At 38.6% G+C, this 22,036-nt stretch overlaps 1 protein-coding gene across 4 annotated transcripts in view; it reads right to left on the bottom strand.

Annotated features, from left to right (window-relative positions):
* Positions 1–1,968: 1,968 nt before the first annotated feature.
* Positions 1,969–22,036, bottom strand: part of LOC137480146 (solute carrier family 12 member 7-like) — a 66,114-nt gene continuing 46,046 nt past the window's right edge. For 3 of the 4 annotated variants that reach the window (XM_068201142.1, XM_068201152.1, XM_068201146.1), the window contains 7 exons: positions 21,653–21,848; positions 17,099–17,268; positions 16,817–16,948; positions 14,579–14,686; positions 6,764–6,945; positions 3,372–3,505; positions 1,969–2,935 (listed from right to left, as the gene is read on the bottom strand). In XM_068201142.1, the coding sequence (XP_068057243.1) occupies positions 2,844–2,935; positions 3,372–3,505; positions 6,764–6,945; positions 14,579–14,686; positions 16,817–16,948; positions 17,099–17,268; positions 21,653–21,848 (1,014 nt within the window). In that variant the 3' untranslated portion in view covers positions 1,969–2,843. Of the gene's footprint in view, positions 2,936–3,371; positions 3,506–6,763; positions 6,946–8,975; positions 9,093–14,578; positions 14,687–16,816; positions 16,949–17,098; positions 17,269–21,652; positions 21,849–22,036 lie in introns of all 4 variants that reach the window. The other variant, XM_068201161.1, reaches the window with a different exon arrangement.

Below are 22,036 nucleotides of genomic sequence, written 5' to 3'. Positions count from 1 at the left end.
CACTTTTTGGAAAAGAAAATGACATCAAGACTTCTGCAAGCAAGAGATGTTGTAAAATGTATAAGTTTGTTTATGTGATGATTAACCCAATCATTGTAGTAAAACATTACTAGTCTTCCTAAACTAGTACATAAACAATATAGTCCACAAGAAATTTGGATTCTTTTGACCATCTCAGTCTCTCCGTCTCTCTCATCATCCCTGATAGTATCCGTGATCTATGTTTACTGCCATAAGTTAATGGATTCTTACCTCACTTCTTGACATACTTAAAGGTTGCAGGAGACAGATTTACAGGTGAGAATAGGTGCAAAATTGTCCTACAGCTCTTTCTTGTGAGATCATTAGGAAATATAACAAACTATCACCAGAAATAAGGCCTCAATGGCATTTTGCCCTGACTAGTCTTGCATGTGACTATCCCACCTATCCACCGCTTTAAATCATAGTGTTTGATAACTCATAGCCCGTAATTCTTAATACTGTATGCCTGCAAGCAAATATCAAAAAAATTGAAACCGGCATGTGTCTATACATCCTCCTCTATCACAGCATGGGTGTTCCACAAGCACATATAAGAGTCTCAGAAGCCTATCTGCTGTCGGTTCTTCAAAGGCTTCCTGTCTAAGTTGATGTTTTGTACTTTCCAGCTTGACGGTTTGGTCTCTACCACTTCCACAAGCTTATCAAATGCCTTCTGGTATGCCCACAGAAACCTCTGGTCAGTCTTGCCTTGCATCTAATGGAACTCATAGAACTTTTGGTAGATCCCAGATGCTCTGAAAGCCTATCTCTAAACTAAACTTCTACTATGAAGTTGTAGAAGTTGTCTGTTGTCACATTGCAGCTGATCTGAAGCTGCCCTCTAAACTCAACCAACCTAGAAGAAAACAAGTCCCTGGATAAGGGGATAGGTTGGATTCAAACCCAAGCAAAGACCTCAGCCAACAGTGTTCTAGCTTAGATGCTGACACACCGCTAGCCAGAGAGCTGGGCAGAGAGAGGTCATCCAATAAACTATCTGAGCCCAGGAAATCCAAAGCTGCTATAAAAGGGGCAGACATATTAAACTCATTGCTGTTTGCTGATGACCTACCGGTGTTGTGTCGTGTGTCTGTCTCCAACCCACAACCCCATGTATCAGTTCTATAAATGCCTGCTGATGGCCCTGCACCACAGCCCATGGAGTGCCTTTTAATATGTCCCATGAAAAGCTTAGAGCCATATGGAGTGCAGTAGGGGCATCTGCTGATGTTTTTCTTCTCACTGGCCTGAGAATGTTTTTTAATTCAATTGATACACTGTGCAAATCTAGAACCTTCACATGCCTTCTGATCTGTCCACAGGACCTTCATGTGCCTTTCATTGTGCCTGAGAGCCTGTGGAGTGTCTGGTGTGCCCCCAAGGTACCTCTGAGTGCCTATGCATAAACCTATTCTTAAACCACAGCATACAGCTGCAGGCACACCCAGTGGTATATACGGGGACATTCTTGTGTGCAGCATGCTTTTCCAAGTGCCTTTTGAAGTATCCCAGCAGTGCTTTTGACTCATCAGGAGTTCACTGGGCCACCCTCTGTTCCTGTGTATCAAACCACAGGGACAGGTAATGGCTGCTTTCAGCTTTTGCTGTTTAGAGCTTTGTCTTACTTCACCTGAGTGTTACGATAAAAACACTGGCCTTGAGCCTAGCCAGGGACTTGGGCACTGCATCACTCTTGTTCTAGTCTGAGCAACAGACATCTTGATTGCATTACAAAGGAATAAAAAAAAAGAAAAAAAAATAAAATAGTGGTTTGTATGTTTAAACAGACCTATTCTTTTTAGAGCAGAACAATGTTCTGATACACTTTAGGTCTTAAACAACATTTACAAAACCAAAGACTGCCTAAAAAGGAGCAAAAGGTTTCTATTGAGCACCTAAACTAAACTACTCAACAATTTCAAATGAAAAACACTTAGGAGCTCGTTCAGTTCAGAAAAGCAGATTTTATTTCAAACAGCAGAATATACATACATTTTCAAAATATACAGATTTGAAAACAAGAGACTGCATTTCATTAACCACCTTGTTGTGGTTTATCAACTGTTGAATTATATTTGGAACCAGGTGGAGTTCCTGCACCATAGCCTTCATGTAAGTTGGATGCTCTCATGTTTCATTGTTGGTATAATAATGCAAAATAACGGTAACTGCCAGTACCTCATAGAAAAGAACTCACACAGCTTGTCTGTTTACTATCATCTGGAGGTTTCATCTACCTCAGTATTTTAAATACAGAAATTATATTTTTAACAGGTATGGCAAATAACAAACTTCTGGGAAACACTTAATGCACATCATAAACAAATTTGACTGGCTGTATACATCTCTGAAGGAAGGCTCCTGAACCACAACTAATTCCCAAAGAAGCAACATAGCAGCATTTTGGTAAGAAAAAAAGACAACCTTTTCTAAAACCCTTCCCTTTTATTTAGATGCAGAACAAATATTAAAATAATCAAAACTTGCTGACCTTTCTATATCTTTAAAAATATGATTGCTTTACCACTTTTTTTTTGTTTTACCACAGCTTAAGAAATGTCAGAATATGCTACATATAAATATCCTAAGCCATCCACCATTTATTAATTCACCATTTATTAATTTTCTACATAAATCTGCTTAAAATATTATTTAAATAGAACATCTTGCTAGGAAAAAAAGAACACATCATCAGAAGACTCAGCTTGCAGCTAATTTTCAATGCACTAGAAGACAAAGAAGCTGCTCAAATTATGGCAAAAACCCTTTGTTTTCTTATGGTGGGGGTGTGTTGTGTTTGAAAAACACATGCAAACAGATTAAGAATAAATGGTGATCACTTCACGTCCACTGCCTCGGACTAGGAGAACTCTATCTAGACCTTCTGTCAGAACTTCCAGAAATTCCATGTCTGAAATACCATTTGGTCAAGGAATTTATTCAGAAGAGGAAAAATACATCTAGTAATCTCTCAAAAAGTCTGACATGTAATGCAAAAATAGAGTTCAACAATTTAATCAAAGAGTTTTTCTGTGCCACCCTTTACTGTCCTGTTACCCGGTTATTCAAGTGGAAGTAAGGCCTAATTTGGGGGAAATTCCTAGTTTTGCCCTACTCACCTAAAAAAAGATAAGAATAGGAAATTTTAAAATTAGTTCAAAGTTAAGGAAACCACCCCCCAATCAAGATTTTTTATCTTTTATTTTTTAACTCTCTTTATGTAATTTTCTTATAGGCAGACTTATGCTTACCATACGTAGTAATGGTTATCCCAACAGGTAATGGCAGAATCACAAAAATGAAATTTTCAGTTTCAAGAAATATGTAATCAATACAGTAGAGGATACAGTTTTCATCCCCTTTTCTGTTTTTAGGAGGTCCAGGCATATTCAGGAGAACTAGCTGAGCATGTTGTGATTTATTAAGCACTACTCCATTGAGCTTCACAGCAGTGTGCATTCTTCTCACATTTGACTGATTCCTAGCATGCAAAGAAATATTTTTCAGCATTGTTATAACACTTACATAATTGAATCATACAATATTTATTTGAAATTATAAGTATGTAAAACAAGCTATTTTCATGGATACTAGTATTTGTACATATTAAAAAAAATAAAATGCAATACCTTTGACAAGAACATTTAATGCTGAAATTCAAGCAGTTCTAAGTAAATTGTCAAAACGCACAAATCTTCCAGTTTTCAATTATCTTTTACTAAGATGAATCAAAAACTTGATTTCAATAGATATTACAGGTCAGACAAGAACAACTAAGAATCTCATTTATTGACTTACATTAAAAAGTAACTGGATTTACACAAGAATTTCCAAACAATGAAATTCCAGGAATGCAATGGAAAGATCACAGTATTTATGTTGTACAGTAAAAGATTTTACTCATGCTTCTTTGGAAACTTTACAAAATTTACAAGCTGGTGAAGAAAATTCAGAAACACCATAGAATTTTGAAAAAATTGCTGACTTCTTATGTTGTAACAGTACGGCAGTAAGCAGTGAACTGAAATTGAGCTTATCCCTTTACATTATCAACATTACCTAATATTTTCCTTGTTTCATCTACAAAGATAATTGTTGTAGATCTGTGCACAAGAAGAAAAAACTGCTAGGATTTTTTAAATGTCCTTTTTTTACTATCTCTTTTGTATGGTTCAGTGGTTTTTCAGAACAAAAGAACAGTTTCCTTACAGTTCCTGAGAAACAGCTGTGTGTAGAGTTAGCTAAGGCTGGAAATGGGTCATATACTACAGTGTGACCAAAATATTCAAACTCTACCTTAGTCCATTTATCTAAAAGATCTGCTGCCTAAAAGTAGGGGTTGTTTTTGTTTTGGTTTGGTTTTCTTTTTTTAATAAATAGTTAAAAGGCATTTGGCCTGAAATTTAGTGGCTAGTGGAAACCAGCCCTATCAATTAAATTGATTCTTCATGCTCTGCCACCTCCCATCTTCCCCCTATAAGAAAATCATATTTCTAAAACTGAGTTTATTAGTCCCTCCTGGGAGACCTTCTATCATGGTGGCCACCTATCCTAAGAACCAACTGTACAAAAACTATATATGGAAAAAAGGAAAGCTTGAAGTTCCATTTTTTGGAAGCAGAATTGCATTTTGAGAAGACCAAAAAGAACTATGAAGAGAGGCAAGATTGTATAACTGAGATGCATAAATATTGAAACTAAAACATTGCCAAACCAAAAATAAAATGCAGGGTGTAACTTTGTGACAGAGTGGGCAAAAATTCAGCACTGAAATAAAGGCTGGTGGTGTACAAAATGTGAAGTGAGGCTAACATCACTTATCCTTCAAGCACCGGTAGAACTGAAATCACACATAGTAGCCAAAGTTAACATCCAAAATTTTTACAAGAAGCTCAATTTGTTAAGCAGATAAAATTAGGAAAATGCTGAACTCTGAAAAAAACCAGAGCAGTCAGGTGAGTTCCACTCAAGAGATGTAATATTCCAATTTTGTGTGCTGTCATACCCAATGTATGTCTGAACTTATGTTATTTCTATAAATGCATGGGTTGGTAGAAGGCAGGCAAGAACTGACTTTTGATGAAACATGAAAGTTCCCTTTGTGAACAAATATTCCTTATTGTCCAAGTAGTTATAGCACAATGGGAAGCTATTCTTCCAGACAAAAAAATATTCATTTTTTAATGTAATTAATTAGAACTCTCAGAGAAGTACTGTCAAGTTTTATATTCTTACAGAAACTATAAAACATGTTTTTTGACTTACCTTGAAAAGAAAGTTGATCATATTTAAGAGAACATTAACAAGTCACAATGACATTTTTTCAGTGACTAAATCACAGTATATTAAACAAGGAACAAAAGAATACATGCATTGCAAATTACAATTTAGAAGCATGCATACAATGTACAAGATCACAAGAACCAGAGAACCCAGCATTTGTTGTTTAGGTGAAGTGAAATTTAGACTTACAGATTTTCCCATTCTCTATGTGAAAGGGAAGCAAATGCATAGAAAAAAAAATTATGCCATCAGGGACATTTTAAAGTCAACAATATTAATATACTGTACAGGCACCCCAAGTCTGAACTGTAATTTCTACCCAACTCCACATAGTAGTCTTAAAATAATAATATCTGAAATCAGTGTTTTGCACAATTCTAAAGTAGTAATAAGAAATGTTTCAAATATATAGATTTAAAAAAACCCTAATGATTAGAGTATAATGCAACCTAGGACAATGCTTTAGAGCATGAGCACAATAATTTTTGGAATGTGCAGAAGGCAAGCTGTTTCTAAAGAGCTCAAAGCAAATCCAGGACTTAGGACTTTAAAGTACTAATTTGAAATATGCTTTCTAACTGCATTGCCTACAAGTCCTAGATTTAAAATGTGTTTCATTTAGATATTAAGATTTCCCTTGACATCAACAGTTTTGGTTTGGTCATGTGCAGAAAATAATTTAAGCTATGCTTCTAATTGCAGTCTTCCAGAACTAAGAAAAGATGTGAGTGCTTAAAATCACAACATGAGGAAACAAACAAGCTGATTTCTCTCTGTCATTGTTTTTGTGTCTACTACATTGGTTTGATGCAGGGAGTAGCTCTTGTCTAAGAAAAAGACATTAAGAAATATTTAAACAGGAAATACTTAATATAGCAATACATATATATTTGCACAAGTTTTATATTTCTTTAATTTACAGGATGAGGGTTGAATGTCCATTAAAACAAACACCCCACCCCCCTCTCTTCCCAACAAAAGACCCCCCCCCACATCCAAAATCACACACCTAAACTCAAAAACATAAGCTAAATGTCTTGAAAGACTATCTGCTTCTTTGGAACTCCCTCTAATACCAAACACAATAAAAATACAGGGACATATACACTGATTTTTCACCCACAGGAAAAAATAAATAGTTATCATTAAGCTTTTTAACACATATGCTTTCTGGTACAATCCAGAAGTTGAGTTAACAGCTTAAAGGCTGTCATATTTAAACTTCATTCACAACATTCTTGTGAATGTCTCCACAGTCATTCCACCCAAGTCTATGCTGTTTTTATAAGGATGCCATTTAAGTGCATGAAAAGCTCAATTTTTGTATTCAATTTCAAATAAAGCAGAATCTCTTAAAAAAACAGATAAAACAACAATCTAGAACACCCCCCCCCCCCCCCCCAGTTAAACTACACACAATGAAATAAAAAGCTCCAAATACCACATGCATACTTACGGCTTCATGTTGAAAATATCTTTAAAGCCAGACACATTGGTATCCTTGTTTTTATGCTTTTCCGCTACAAATTTTTCTTTAGTCCAGGTCATTTGCACTTTCTCTGGCACAGCAGCAGCCACACTTGCTTCAACTGCTGGAGCAGAGCGTGAGGCAGTGTTTTTATCATGGATCAGCTGAGCCTGGTCACAAAACAAATAATCACCCTAAAATTCAGCCAAAACCAGCATTTGTAAATTACATGTTATTACAGTTTTGAAAAGGAGGTTCACAGCAGTAGACCCAAAGAAGCTGAAGAAAAATGCACCTTTACTTTGTGTACAAATATGAGACTATTGTGACTTGAGCATGAAGTGAAATTGCTTGTAAAAATGTTCTTATTTGTTTATATTTGCAAGACTATATCTTACATGGAGCATTACTTTTGTAATGAACTAAAGTGAGGTTGAATTCCACCAGAGAGTACTTTATTAACATCAGGGTGTTTTGCCAATGAAAAATTTTCATTGTTCACAAGTTACATTATTTTCTCAGATACCGTTGTAAACATTGTCCATTTCGCAAGCCTTTAGCTGAACTACAACACGAATCTCTGATGCCAGTATGGGGCAGGCTGAATTGAAGTCTAGTTATAAATTTAGATTATTGAATTAGACTATTTATGCCTACAACAGCATATTACATAACAAATCCAACCAATCTAGCCATGAAGGGGTCTTCTCTTCCCTTTTAACAGTAGAAACTCTAATCAACTTCAAGAATAAAAAAGCACATATGCATGTGGGAAGAATATTCTGTTTTCTATTTTCCATTCTCCTTGCTTCTTTGGAGGAAAAGAAGATTAAATATTTAACACACTATTTACTTTCTTTCCCTTGTAATACTTTGTCCATAGGCTTCTCTATTTCCATCAAATACAACACAAATACAGTACCTTAGTCTCTAAAAATTGTAAGTGAATTGGTAATTGGGGGCAGGATTCTTTTTGTGCTTTGAAATTTTCTATTTTGGAGGTGGTATTTCTTTTATCCTGTTTGCTTTTTGTTTGAGATATTTAACAGGTCTGAAAGTTATTCAGAGACTTGTTAAATCATGAGTTGAAGCCCCTGTTCCATTTGGGAACCTCAACTATTCACATGTTAGACATAGTCATGGTCCCTCTACATACCTGGTAATTAAGAATTTCGTGCAGGTCAATAAAAAACATTAATAAAATCCAAGCAGATGAGAATTCTACTTTCGTTCTCAGAAAAGCAATTCCTCTAGTGGTTCACAAACTGAATTGCAGGTGGTTTTAAATGCTTTTGAGCTTCAGTATATTCCCTAAATTATTTCCTAGTCCCTGTCCTTCAGGATTCCCAAATTCTGGAGTTCAGTTGTGAGGTTCACATAAATATCTCTTAGTATGATGGTCTTCCTATATTCACAGATGATTAAATGATGAGTCAAGACCACAAATCAGAAGTTCCTGTGAATACAGTTCTATCACGAGAATCAAAAAAGCTAACAAATACATGCCAATATTGTAAATACAATGCAGCAGTATCCAATGAACTAAAATTTCATTGTAAGGAAATTTTGTATTTGTAAGATGAGTTCAGTACAACTATGCTTCAATGGAAGAAAATTTGCCATTTTTAGAAAGACAGTGAGACCAAGAGAAATTCTGGACCTAGAATACATGTTTATAAAAATGCAAACACAACAAAAGCACATTTTTGTTAGTGCTATTTTGATACTAAATTCAATTAATGAAACACAACATGTTGCTCTCTCACTCCATGACAAAAGGGAAATACAAAGGTATACAGCACTTCTACAAACTAGGCTACACATTTTACATATGAGCAACACTTCAAGTGAACACTAAACTCATTGATTACATCAGTCCATTTCCTTTCAATGTCAGCCCACAGAATACAGTAATGACATATATGGGTTAATAATGGCTTGCAAATAAAAATGGCTTGCGCTCCTTGAAAGACCTAGTATATCAATACAGTCTCTGAGAATCTTCAGTACTTCAATAGAGGAACTATAAAGGAAGTCAATGGTTTGTGAAAGCATGAAATATGTTTATTAATGTAACACCCTGCTTCTGGCTCTTAAGAAAACAGGCAGTTTCAGAAATGTGCAGTTCAGTTTGCAATAGTGGTACTTGAAGTGTTGCAATGGAAAATATGTCTAGTCATGGTCAGCACTGTCCAACTACCTCTTCCTCTTGATAATCATTAGTCAGCAGTGCCTGAGCATCTTGGACAATGGACAATGGACTAGAGTAGCTTTTTCTTCTAACTGAGCCTTGAGATTCATCTGTGATGCTCTGAATCTGGGACAAAAATGTTACCAATGACAAAAAAAAAAGTCTACAGAAAAAAGCAGATATCATATTATTCTTCATTTAAATGTATGAGATGTGGTATCAACTCATAAGGCTCTTCTTCACAGAATTCACAGAATGACTAGTTTGGAAGAGACCTTCAAGATCAATCGACCATGCCCTAACACCTTAACTAAACCATGGCATCAAGTGCCATATCCAGTCTTTTTTTAAACACATCCAGGGATGGTGACTCCACCACCTCTGTGGGCAGGCCATTCCAGAGCTTTATCACTCTTTCAGTGAAAAACTTTTTCCTAATATCCAACCTCTATTTCCCTTGATGCAGCTTGAGACTGTGTCCTCTCATTCTGTTAGTTGTTGCCTGGTGAAAGAGACCAACCCCCACCTGACTACAACCACCTTTCAGGAGGTTGTAGAGAGTGATAAGGTCACCTCTGAGTCTCCTTTTCTCCAGGCTAAACAACAACCCCAGCTCCCTCAGTTGTTCCTCAGAGGGCTACACAAGCCCTCCAAGCCCCTCCCCAACCTAGCTGCCCTTCTCTGGATGCGCTCAAGCATCTCAACGTCCTTCCTAAACTGAGGGGCCCAGAACTGGATACAGCACTCAAGGTGTGGCCTCATCAATGATGAGTACAGGGGAAGGATGACCTCCCTGATCCTGCTGGCCATACTATTCCCGATACAGGCCAGGATGCCATTGGCCTTCTTGGCCACCAGGGCACACTGCTGGCTCACGTTCAGCCAGCTGTCAACCAGTACCCCCAGGTCCCTTTCTGCCTAGGAACTGTCCAGCCACACCGCCCCCAACCTATAACGTTGCAGGGGGTTATTTGCAGGGGCCAAAATGCAGGTCTCGGCACTTGGATTTATTAAACTTCATCCTGTTAGACTCTGCCCATCCATTCAACCATTCCAAGTCTCTTTGCAGAGCCCTCCTACCTTCCAACAGATTGACGCACACTCCCAGTTTAGTGTCATCTGCAAATTTACTAATGAAAGACTCAATCCCCTCATCCATGTCATCAATAAAGATATTGAACAGAACTGGCCCCAGCACAGACCCCTGAGGGACAGCACTGGTGACTGGCCACCAGCTGGATGCAGCACCATTCACCACCACTCTCTGGGCCTGGCCATCCAGCCAGTTCCTAACCTATCAAACAGTGCTCCTGTCCAAGCCGTGGGCTGCCAGCTTTTCCAAGAGTATGCTGTGGGAGACATTGTCAAAGGCTTTGTTGAAGTCCAGGTACACACCGTCAACAGCCTTTCCTGCATCTACCAGGCAGGTCACTTGGTCATAAAAGGAGATCAGGTTGGTCAAACATGACCTACCCCTCCTAAACCCATGCTGGCTGGGTCTGATGCAAGTTCTGGCCATTCTGTACATTCTGTGCGATGACATTCAATATAAACAGTTCCATAACTTTACCGGGTACTGAGGTCAGGTTAACTGGCCTATAATTAACAGGATCCTCCTTCCCACCCTCTTTATGAATGGGTGTCACATTAGCTAGCTTCCAGTCATCTGGAACCTTGCCAGTGAGCCAGGACTGTTGGTAAATGATGAAGAGCAGCTTTGCAAGCTCATCTGCCAACTCCCTCATCACCCTGGGATGGATCCCATCTGGTCCCATGGATTTATGAATATCCAAGCGTCTCAGCAGTTTTCTGACTGCCTCCTCCTGGATAATGGGGGGACCATTTTTAAATGTTTAGTAGTTACTTATGAAGTCCCTTTACAGACATTTGTGAAAATTCTTCCATCTCTATGGGAAGCTCAAATATTCACTTGTTTTTGAGGGTCATATCCTTTCATATATGTATATATTCAGGTGAAATTTTTGACTCAATTACAATCAAAAGCATGAAAAAAATTAAAGCATGTGAGAAAGCTACTTTTCAACTGTAAAAACCTAAAAACCTAAAAACCTAATAATTCACAAACTATAATTGTGCTACTCACCCGCATGCACCCAAATTTCTGCCAGTCTTACCTAACAACACAACCCAAGAGACAATTTATTGGTGCAAAGTATTATTACCTTCTCACAGGTCCCATTATCACTGCTTTGCCCAAGAGTCCTTAGTGAGGATTAACCAGAGAAAGAAGCCAACAACCAGCAAAAATGAAAGCAAGAAAGGGAATGAGGCTCTACATTTTCTTTCCCCTTTGTAGCACTATTGACTAAGTCAAATAAATAAATGTTTACCAGTTACACCTAAGTTGCCTATGTTATACTTTGCAGGCATATATTATATTTATACCCAAATAGAAGCAAATTGATCAAGTTTTCCAAAAAAGTAAACAAAGATCTGGTGAATCCTCTATCCCCAGTTCTACTAGAAAACGCAGAGGCAAGATCAAATCAATTCTCTTTTTAAAAAGTGACAGGAGAAGGGAGGATGAGGGTGATTGCTCAGGGGTAAAAGCATGCTTATAACCAAAACAGCAAATAAACACTGTACAAAAGAAAAGTCTCCGCTTTGGGAAGGTCTAAGCCTCATTTGAAGGTATACATGCACAAAAGTGAGGTTAAAGTACTAATCTTGGTGGTAACAGGAAACCAAATTACACTCACCATTCAAAACTGAAATACCAGGTTATATTTGAATGCCTGGAGATAGATATTAAAAAGAAAAGCAATGCTAATTTGAACTAGCGATACTAATAAAATAAATGTTTTGGATGTCAGCAAAAAATTGAAAATAATGGCTCAGCTAATTTAAAAAAAATATGATCAGAGTAAGAATGGGCTGGGCATTCTGCATGCATATACTAATCTTGTAGCTCCAGAGGAAGTGAAGACATAAATAAACTGTTGTGGCTCAAATTTATTTTATTGATTCCTTGTTAAGTGGTTTGTTATGTTGTACCCCCATGTTCTCCCCGAGTTGGTTTACCCCAGGGTTTTACCCTCCCTCAAAGCTGTCCCTCGTGCCATTCCCCACCCCTTGTTCCAGCTCTTTCCCTGCCTGTCAAGGCAACCCAGCCCTTGATTCCCAAACCTTCTCTGCCACTTAAGCCTCGGGCCAATCCCTGTCTACAACACCCCTTTGGAATTCCCCTACTCCTCAAAGCCCCATTGGCCTATGTGCCCCATCCTCTCCACTCTCCTACCCCAATTGGCCCCAGACACGTGATGCAATCCCCTCACTCCTCCCCTGAGGATTCCCTATTGGTTAGCTGTTTGTGTATAACCCCTGACTTGTATCTGAACAAAACCCCTTGCACAATAGAGCTAGAAGCTTTTTGTCCTGCTCCTTCACCTGGAATAAAAACTGTTCCTTGTGGAACCTCAAGACAGAGAGCCTCCTCCTTTCTCCTCTGCCTGGTCCCTGTCGTGGCTTGTGTCTCGCACCTTAGAGCAAGTGGTTCTAAAGGTTCTGCCTCTGGTAAATCCCCATACTGAGGCACTTGTAGCATGGCGCCAGAGTTCTAAGAGTTAGCCCAGGTTCAGGCAGTCACTTCAATAAACCACATTTTCTTATGAAAATACAAAAGAACAAGGTAGATTTATATATCCTAATCAGAAACAATAGATGGAGATGACTTATTTTTGGATAAGGCAATTAGAGTACTAGTAGGTTCCCAGTACTAGAGGCTTCTGGAGTTATCAAGGGTTTTACTTCAGACCCTGAAATAAATTCAGTGGTTATTTTGAATGTCTCAGATTTTACCCTGCCTGATAAGAAGGAAGAAACTGATGTTATAATGGTGATGGCAAAGTTCAGATAAAAGTGAGTAATAAAGAAAAAAATTATATGGAGGGAATAGAAAGAAATAAAAACTTCCAAGCAAACAATACTCTGAAGTATAGTCCAGATGCCAACCAGCTCAGAGCTGAGAAGAAATTCTTCCATATCCTCTGCAATTTATGTGCTGTAGAATATGGAGCACTAGCTCCTACTAATCATGTGGAAGTTAAATCCTTCAAAATCTACAACAGATAAATTACTCAAACTCCACTGGAAAAATACTACTGTTCAGTAAAGAAACAATAAGACTGAATGAGTTATACAGAAAAATTTGGTTTTTTTACTGGAGGATATTAGGCAGGCTCAAATTGAAAGAAAACTAGCATGACATGAATAAGAAAGACGTTTTACAGCAATAAACTGTAACAATAGCAGGCATCTTTAGGAGCCTTAAAAAAGTCCTGTGAGGTGGAAAAATGAATAGAGGGAAGAGGAGAAATAAAAGGAAAAAACAGAAACTCTCCAAACTGCTTGGACTTGTATGATTAACACCAAAAAAGAAAAGCCACAAGGAAAAAAATCTAGCTGTTTTACTAATGAGCAATTAAACACAGTAGAGTTCTCTTGTTTGCTATGGGATGGAAATAATTTATGTGACGGCAAAGCCAGAGCATTCACTATCTTCTACATCATTAAAAAGTCTTGATAATACTGATAGAGTTAGCAGAATAGATGAGGGGGTAGAAGCACAAGCCAAAAGGAAAGGACTTATAAGTTACAAATATTCATAAAAATACAGCTGAATGAAGCTTGTTGCTCAATATGCAAAATAGTAAGGATAGGGGAGCAGCAAAACCAGCACTTCTATCTTGATATTATAGGATTATAGTTTGTTTGGCTAATTTTGGTTCCAAAAAAAAAAAAAAAAGAGTTGATTCATGAAACATTCAAACCAATACAGAAACAAAAGCACAGTCAGTATGATTTGAACAAATTTGTATTATATTGCGTAATATGGTGTATTTGTAAGTCATATGAGGAGTGGCTGAAGGAGGTAGGGTTTTCTAGCATGGAGAAAAGGAGGCTCAGGAAGGACTTTCTCACTCTATTCAACTACCTGGAAGACAGCTGTAGTGACGTGGGGGTTGGTCTCTTTTCCCCACTAATAAATGACAGGACAAGACGAAATGGCCTTAAGTAGTACCAGAGGATGTTTAGATTGAACATTAGGAAAAATTTCTTCATGGATAGGGTTATCAAGCATTTGAATGGGCTGTCCAGGGAGATGGCTGAAGTTGAGTCTCCAGAGGTATTTAAACAGCACGTAGATATGGCACTTAGGGACATGGTTTAGTGGTGGACTTGGCAGCATTAAGTTAGTGGTCAGACTTGACTTAAAGGTCTTTTTCAACGTAAATGATTCCATGATCCTAAGACCAAATCACAATAAAAGATAATCAGTCCAACTGCGTAATGATGAATCTTAGCTACTGATGTCAAGTTTGGAAAGGCGCTGAATTATTCCACACTGATGCTCAAATGTTTTGCTAATCAACACTTGCACTCAACAAAACCAGGAAAACTCTTAAAATCTATTTAAATAAAAAGTTATTTCTTTCCCCACATAACTTTAACCTTGTAAGTAAAACTGGTTGTAGAGAAACACAATGCAGTTATGAAAGATTTTGACTAGTTAGACACTGATTAGAAGCTACAGCTAGAAGATCGTTCTTTCAGATTTTTTATGGAACATCCTGTCAAGTCGAAGTTCCTACCTCCCTTTCTCTTTCATTCTTTGATAGCTGCATCTGTTTTAGCATCTGAGATCGCTGTTCCATCATAAGTGTCTTCTCATATGTGAACGCAGAAATATCATTTTCAAACTGCAAAATAAATTGGCATTAGAAACACCAAAAGAACTGTTTAGAAGAACAACATTTAGATCATGTATCTCTCACATCTGTATTCATTAGGTGGATGTATTTATGGCATTAGAGTAATCCTAAGCACATAATTGATTGACCACTTCCATCCTTATTCTTAAAACCTAATCTTTGAACAACAATTTCATACAGTGAACTATCCTACTGTAACAATGTTATTGTGATTTTATCTACATTTTAGGTACTTGGAACAGACTTTCCACTATTCTGTTCCAACTAGGTTGCAGAAGTGAGAGTCGAAAGCACTTATTTAAACTGGGTCTGCATTGGTGCTACCTGAGCATATGTGGACACTTGTTTCCTTAAAAACTATAACTGTTAGGCACAAATAACACTTTATCCTTTCATTAGTGAGAAATGTTCACAAACAAAACCATTTCTTGCCATAGCAAGAAATTCTGGCATATATTCTTGTACTGCCTGAAAACTAAAATGCAACATAAAAATCTATAGGAGTCACCTGTGTTGTCACTGACTTGTAACATATCTCTTATCCTCTGGAAGATTCTCAGAATTAAATATTACCCACAGAAGAAAAGAATAAATTGTATTTCTGTACTGGTTTAACCCCAGCCAGCAACCAAGACCCATGCAGACTCTAACTCACTCACAAGTGGATTTGGGAGAGAATCAGAAGGATAAAAACTAGAGAACTCATAGGTTAAGATAAAGACAGTTTAATAGGAAAAGCAAAAAATTGTACACACAAGCAAGCAAAACAAGGTATTAATTCACTGCTTCCCATGGGCAGGTCCCTATCATGCATAATGGTTACTTGAGAAGACGAACACCATCACTCCAACCATTCCCCCCTTCTTCCCTCTTCTCCTCAGCTTATATACTGAGCATGATGTCATATGGTCTGGAATATCCCTTTGGTCAGTTTGGGACATGTGTCCCAACTGTGTATCTTCCCAAACTCCCCCAACTTCCTTGCCAGTGCGGCAGTAAGAAAAGCAGAAAAGATCTTGATTCTGTGTAAGCCCTGCTTCACAATAACAACAATATCATGATATGCTCAGCACATATCCAAAACACAGCCCCATACCAGCTGCCACGAAGAAAATTAACTCTACCCCAGCTGAAACAAGCACAACTTTCTATACTGTCTTCTGCTCAAAATTCAGCCAAGGCTGAGCAATTTCATGGCACTCTGTGTTCTTTCAACTGTACGTGCCACAGCATTTGAGATTTTCATATTTAATACTCTAAGAAAAGAACAGTAAATTTTTTCACAAGTAATTTTTTTCCTAAGTAATTAAAACAATTCTTAAAATTGTTTTATGATTGATTAGTATGGTAAACCTTTTAATAAGTTCTGGTGATTCTAGAAACTTGTGGTGGTAGAAGTTTTCAACCAGTTTACTCATCTTCATCCCACTTCAGAATGAGTAAAAGTTTTGGTTGGGTTTTTTTTCCCCAATGAGTCTTACTTTGGACATTATGCTAGTCACCTTTCAGTGCTAGAAATTACATCCTTAGTTTCCAAAAAAAGTGGGCCTAGACAGAGTATAGCTTTTATCCTTTCTCCTAAAGAGTTAATGACCCATATTTAAAAAAGGAAAAAAAGTTACAAAACTCATTTTGTCACTACCTTGACTTGTGAAACTGTAGCTATACTGTCCTGCTTTCAGTACTGGCTGAGGCTGGTGATGCCAAGAACAACTCTAATTTGAGCCTAGGGATTCCTTATTCCAGAGAGGTATTCTTACAGCAGTTGGAGACATAGACAAGTCCATCCTGTCTCATACCATGTCATAGCTTATTAGATCAAGCACATTCAGCCTTCCATTTCACTGCTTGCTAAAAATTCAAGCTTTTCCTTCTGAATGAACAAGCTCTATGGACTAGTCGTCATAAATAAACTCTACTTGATAAACCCATTAAACTCACCACCACATACAGCAGCATTATAACATGGTAAGATAACGATGCTTAACTTCTTGTTCTTTGTGGCACTGCAATTTTTCAATTTCTCTATTTGGGCTAATATCCCTTTCTTTGAAAAAAGCTAAATCTGTTTTCCCAAGTTTAGTCCCAGTTGCACCTTAAAAATATGAAGTAACAAACCATTTCAACAACTTCCACTTGAGCATTTAGTCTAAGGTGGTATAAGAACATCTGAAGATCCTTCTTCATCTGAATGCTATTATCATCCATTTGAGCAACGGTGAAGATACGCATTTTACATTTTCTCCAAACCTACCAAAAAGATAGACAATAACAGTTTGCAACACTGTGATTGCTATTACCATGCATAATTTGAACAAGGTGAAGGAGTATTTAATTAGACATGCTTAAAACCATTTAGTGCTAGAAAATGAAATCCCAGCCATTTTCTGTTGTCCTTGCCTTGTGCTGTCGAAGGAGAAAAGGCAGCAACATCAGCATACCACCATCATGAACAATCCACCACACATCGATATTTCCTTCAGTAAAACGTTCTTGATTTGTTGGAAATAAGTCAATGTTTTTAGCCACCAAAAGTGCTTGTTGAGCTGCAGTCGTTTCTCGTACAGTATCTGTAAGGGAAAATAAGACATTTAATCAAGAACTCCTAGTTTTCATACAAAGATTTTGCTTTTGTTTGAAATTCAAAATATTAAACCCTCTCAGATTCTGCTGAGGCAAAAAAGGAATATCCCAGGTGTCTTGCCAAAAGAGGAATATCCTGGGTGTCTTGGCTCCAGCTGGGACAAGGTTAATTGTTGCAATAGCAAAGAGGGGTGCGGCTAGGACCCAGAGGTTACTCTACGCCACTTAATGCTGCTGAAAGCAGGAGGGAGTATCTTCCAAAGAGAATAGGTTCCTTCTGGTCCAATAAGCATAGTGCTGAGCTGGAGGGAGTGCTTGGGTGGTACCAGTTCCAAGAGAGGGAGATGTTGAGGTGACACAGCTGTGATCAGGTGGAGCTTCATGGTGAGCATTTTTGCATATGCATCATTCTCTCTTTTGTACACTTTTTGCTGTTAACATTGTTGCTGTTTCCAGTAAATTGTTCTTAACCTGTGATCTTTATCATTTACACCTCCAATTCTCCTCTCCAACCAGCCTCAGGGGAAAAGTGAGTGAGCAGCAGCATGATTTGGAGTGTGTCAGTGGGAACACTAAATTAAGGAGTACTACTCCTAAGCCACAACAATCTTTATTTGGTGTCTGAGGTGAGGCACAATGCGTTAAGATAACAACAGACTGGCCAGAGCAGGTCAGAAACAAATTTGATCTAGGCATTTTTTGGTTTAGGTATGGAGCCACTGGTTGCAATGTTGCTTGGTCTGTTCAAGTATAATCCTGTATATATTTCTGTATGTGCTCCTCATGATATTTTTCAGAGTAGGAAGAGAGATCAGGATTTCTTTGCTGATATACTGAGGGATGTCAGTTTATGACATCATAATGTCAAAGACGATGATCATAATGTCAAAGATGATGACTGACTGTTGCTGTCCTACTCTTACCTCGGGTACTGCCTTTGCATGTTTACTAATCATACACATTCTGTGGGGAGAACGGGGGAGGATAATTTTCCCCAGCTTTTCATCCCTTTTTCCTGGCCTTTTAAACCCCCTTCAGCCTGTTACATTCAGAGAATTATGAATTCCATTTGGATGTTAAGGAAATCATATTCTTGGTGCTAAGCCTACCAGGTCTCCTTAGTCTACACCATGTTTAGAGTGACAGACTTTTCTTAGGATGTTACTCAAAGATCTGTCCCAAGGGTGTATAGTCATGAGTAACATGGAAATAGGAGAAAATGGGCCAGCTTTTGAAGGATTATTCTGCTCCAGTGGTTTGGAACTTCACTCCTGAACTACAGGATCATGGTAAAGTAACAGAATACTTGACAGAAAAATGCTGCGGCAATTCCAGGGAGGTGTGAAGTTTTGCAACATGCTGGGCCTTGGCTACTATTTATTGGACACTCCCCAATACTAGACAGCAGTCTCAGGGGGAAGAAGAGGAAGGCAGACTGACAGGCACTGTGGCCACTCAAACTGCAGCTGAACCAGAGGAACAACTCGTGCCAGTAGCAGTCACCCCTATATAGAAAAAAGAAATCAAAGACAAAATCAGTTCACTTAGTGAAGGATGAAAAGGAAGGAGAGCCCTCACAACAGGAGGAACAGGCAGGGCCAGAGATAATCACCTAATCCCTATTTCCAGGTGAGCTGTGAGATATACAAAAAAAAATTTCAGCCATCAGTCGGTTGAGCCCCTAGTGACTTAGCTGCTCTGATGCTGGAATATTGCTGCCCGTGATATGAAACTATGCTTTGGCTGTTCGAGACTGCAGATAGATTTGAAAAGCTCAAGCAAGTTAGAGAGATGTCCCATGCCCTGCTAGTATATGGAACAGAGTCGCTGCTATAAGAAGCAAGGCTGCACTGGAAAAAGGTGAGTCTCCAGAACACTTGGAATACATTGATTACATCATCTTGTGGGGCAACGCAGCAGATGTTTTTGAGAAAGGGGAGAAGAAAACCCAAATCATCTTGGAGGCCGGTTTTGCCATAAGGCAAAGTAAGGTCAAGGGACCTGCCCAGGAAACTCAGATTTTAGGAATCAAATGGTAACATGGACATCATCAAATTGCCATGGATGTGGTCAACAAAACAGCAACTACATTTGCCTCACCAACCAGCAAAAAGGAAGCACAGGCTTTCCTAGGCAAGTGTGGGTTTTTGAAAGATGCATATTCCAGAACACAGTCAAATCATAAGTTCTCTTTATCATATGACTCGGAAGAAGAATGATTTTAAATGCAGTCGTGAACAACAAAAGGCTTTTGAACAAATGAAACAGAAGACTGTTCATGCAGTAGCCCTTGGCAAGTCAGGACAGGACAAGATGCGAAAAATATGCTCTATACTGCAGCTGGGGAGATTAGTTCTTCCTGGAGTTTCTGGCAAACAGTACCTGGGGAGACTCAACAATGATTCCTAGGGTTCAGGAATCTAGCATACAAAGGATCTGATGCCTGTTATACCCCTACTGAAAAAGGGCTACTGGCATTATAACTGGATGTTATAAAGGGGTTCAAGCATCTTCTGAAGTGATTAGCACCAAATCACAGCTCCTCCTGGTATACCGATGGCCATTGCTGGGCTGGATGTTCAAAGGGAAAATCCCTTCCACACATCATACCACTGATGTTATGTGGAGTAAATGGATCGTGCTGATCACACAGTGAGCTTGAACAGGAAACCCCAATTACACAGGCATCTTGGAAGTCATGACAAACTAGACCAAAATAGAAAATTTTGTACTAAAATTAGAGGAAAAGGTGATACATGCTGATATATAATCAGCTACCTGAAAAAGCGTTATGCTGTCTTTACTGATAGTTCCTGTCATATTCTAGGGTTACATGGAAAATGGAAGGCTGCTGTATGGATTCCTATGTGGTGAGTCACAGAAGCTATTGAGGGACAAGGTGAATCAAATCAGGTTGCAGAGCTGAATGGCATCCAGCTGGCTTTAAGTATCACTGAACAAAACAAATGGCCAACATTCTAGCTGTACACTGACTCATAGATGGTAGTAAATGCTCTTCTGGGGATGGCTAGAACTACTGAAAAAGACCTATTGGTAGCACAGAGGTAAAGCCACCTGGGCTGCTGAACTGTGGCAAGACATTGCTGCTTGGGTAGAGAAGTTGGCTGTAAAAGCATGCCATGTAGATGCACACATACCCAAAGGCAGGCTATTGAAGTACATTGCAACAATGGACAAGTGCATTAGGCAGCCAAGAATGAAGTCTCTCAGGTGGCAATACAGGCTAAATTATTTCTGGCTCAGTGGGCCAATGATACCTTAGGTCATTGGAAAAGAGATGCAACATAGCGATGGCCTTGCGATGGAGAAGTGGACATAACCATGGACAATGAGCAATGGACTATGACAGATGCACCAGTTTTGACCTCCTGATGCAGCTTGCAACCAGCCCTCCTGCTCTGGAAAACAATTAGAACCTGCAGTCATGGACTAAATGGACTCAAGAGACATCTTGAAGGAATGGATATCGACTGTGGAAATTATACTTGTTTGTGTGTATATATATATATATATATATATACATTCATATACATACATACATATATACATATATATATATATATATGTAAGTTGGAAGGTGTAGGATCTGGGCACAACATAAATGGTATAAAATATGGGGTGGATAATGTTTTACTTCTGGCCAGGACAGGGTTAATTTTTGCAACAGCCAAGAGGGAGCATGGCTAGGACCCAGAGGTTATTCTATACCACCTCAGGTCATTGCCAGGGGCAGGGGTAAGGCAGTCTCTTCCAAGGAGAAGGGGTTTCTTCTGGTAGAATAAGCATGGGCCCATTCAAAGAAGGAATGTGGAGTGGCACCAGTTCTGAGCTGGAAGGAGTGGTTGGGGGGGTATGGCTGTGGTTGGGTAAAGGTCGTGGTGGACGTTTTTGCATGAAAATCACTCTCTTTTGTATACTCTCTGTTAATAACACTGTTATTCTTACTGCTCATTTTCTTATCTCATTGCTGTTTCCAGTAAATTGTTCTTATCTCAATCTGTGATCTTTACCTTTTATGCCTCCAATTTTTCTCTCCAACCCAGCACAAGGGGGGTGGGGGAAGAAAAGAGGGGCAAGCAAGCAGCAGAGTGATTTGGAAAGTCTCACTGGGAGCACTAAATTGCAGAGCAGCATTCCTAAACCATGACACTGATTTTAGTGACCAACCTACTTAAAAGAAGAAAAAGCAAACCTGTGGTTGAAGAGGGCTGAGAAAGCTCACTCCAGATTAAATCAGATACAGATTCAATTGTTCACCAGATGTTCAGTAGAACATTTCATCCACACAGCAAATAAATTAGTCACACAGTTGAATTACAAATGCAAATGAGAAAGTCAATAAACACATACCAACAAAATTTTTCCATGAGAAATGATTTTCTGTCTGCTTCCATGACTGTGGCCATGCCATCAGGACCGTGTTGTGCTTCATCCCTCCTAGACCAGCTGACTGAATCAAATAGGATATTCCATCTCTGAAGTTAGGAGACACCACAATCTGGCAAAATCCTTTAGTCTTTTCTACACCCATTAAGGCCTTAACATTCTGCAATAGGAAAATTACACATAGGGAAATACAAACCATCAACACTGATAATTAACACCAGAAGGAGTAACAGCATTAAACAACAGCAAAACTTTATCAACAATGTATAATCAACATGAAGAAATCACTAATTCCAAAAGAGTGAACATGATTCTGTGAAAACTAGAGCCCAAATTGCTATCACCCCA

This window comes from Anomalospiza imberbis, chromosome 1 (assembly GCF_031753505.1).
Source record: "Anomalospiza imberbis isolate Cuckoo-Finch-1a 21T00152 chromosome 1, ASM3175350v1, whole genome shotgun sequence".
NCBI lineage: Eukaryota > Metazoa > Chordata > Aves > Passeriformes > Viduidae > Anomalospiza > Anomalospiza imberbis.
This window is presented reverse-complemented; position numbering and strand designations above follow the sequence as displayed.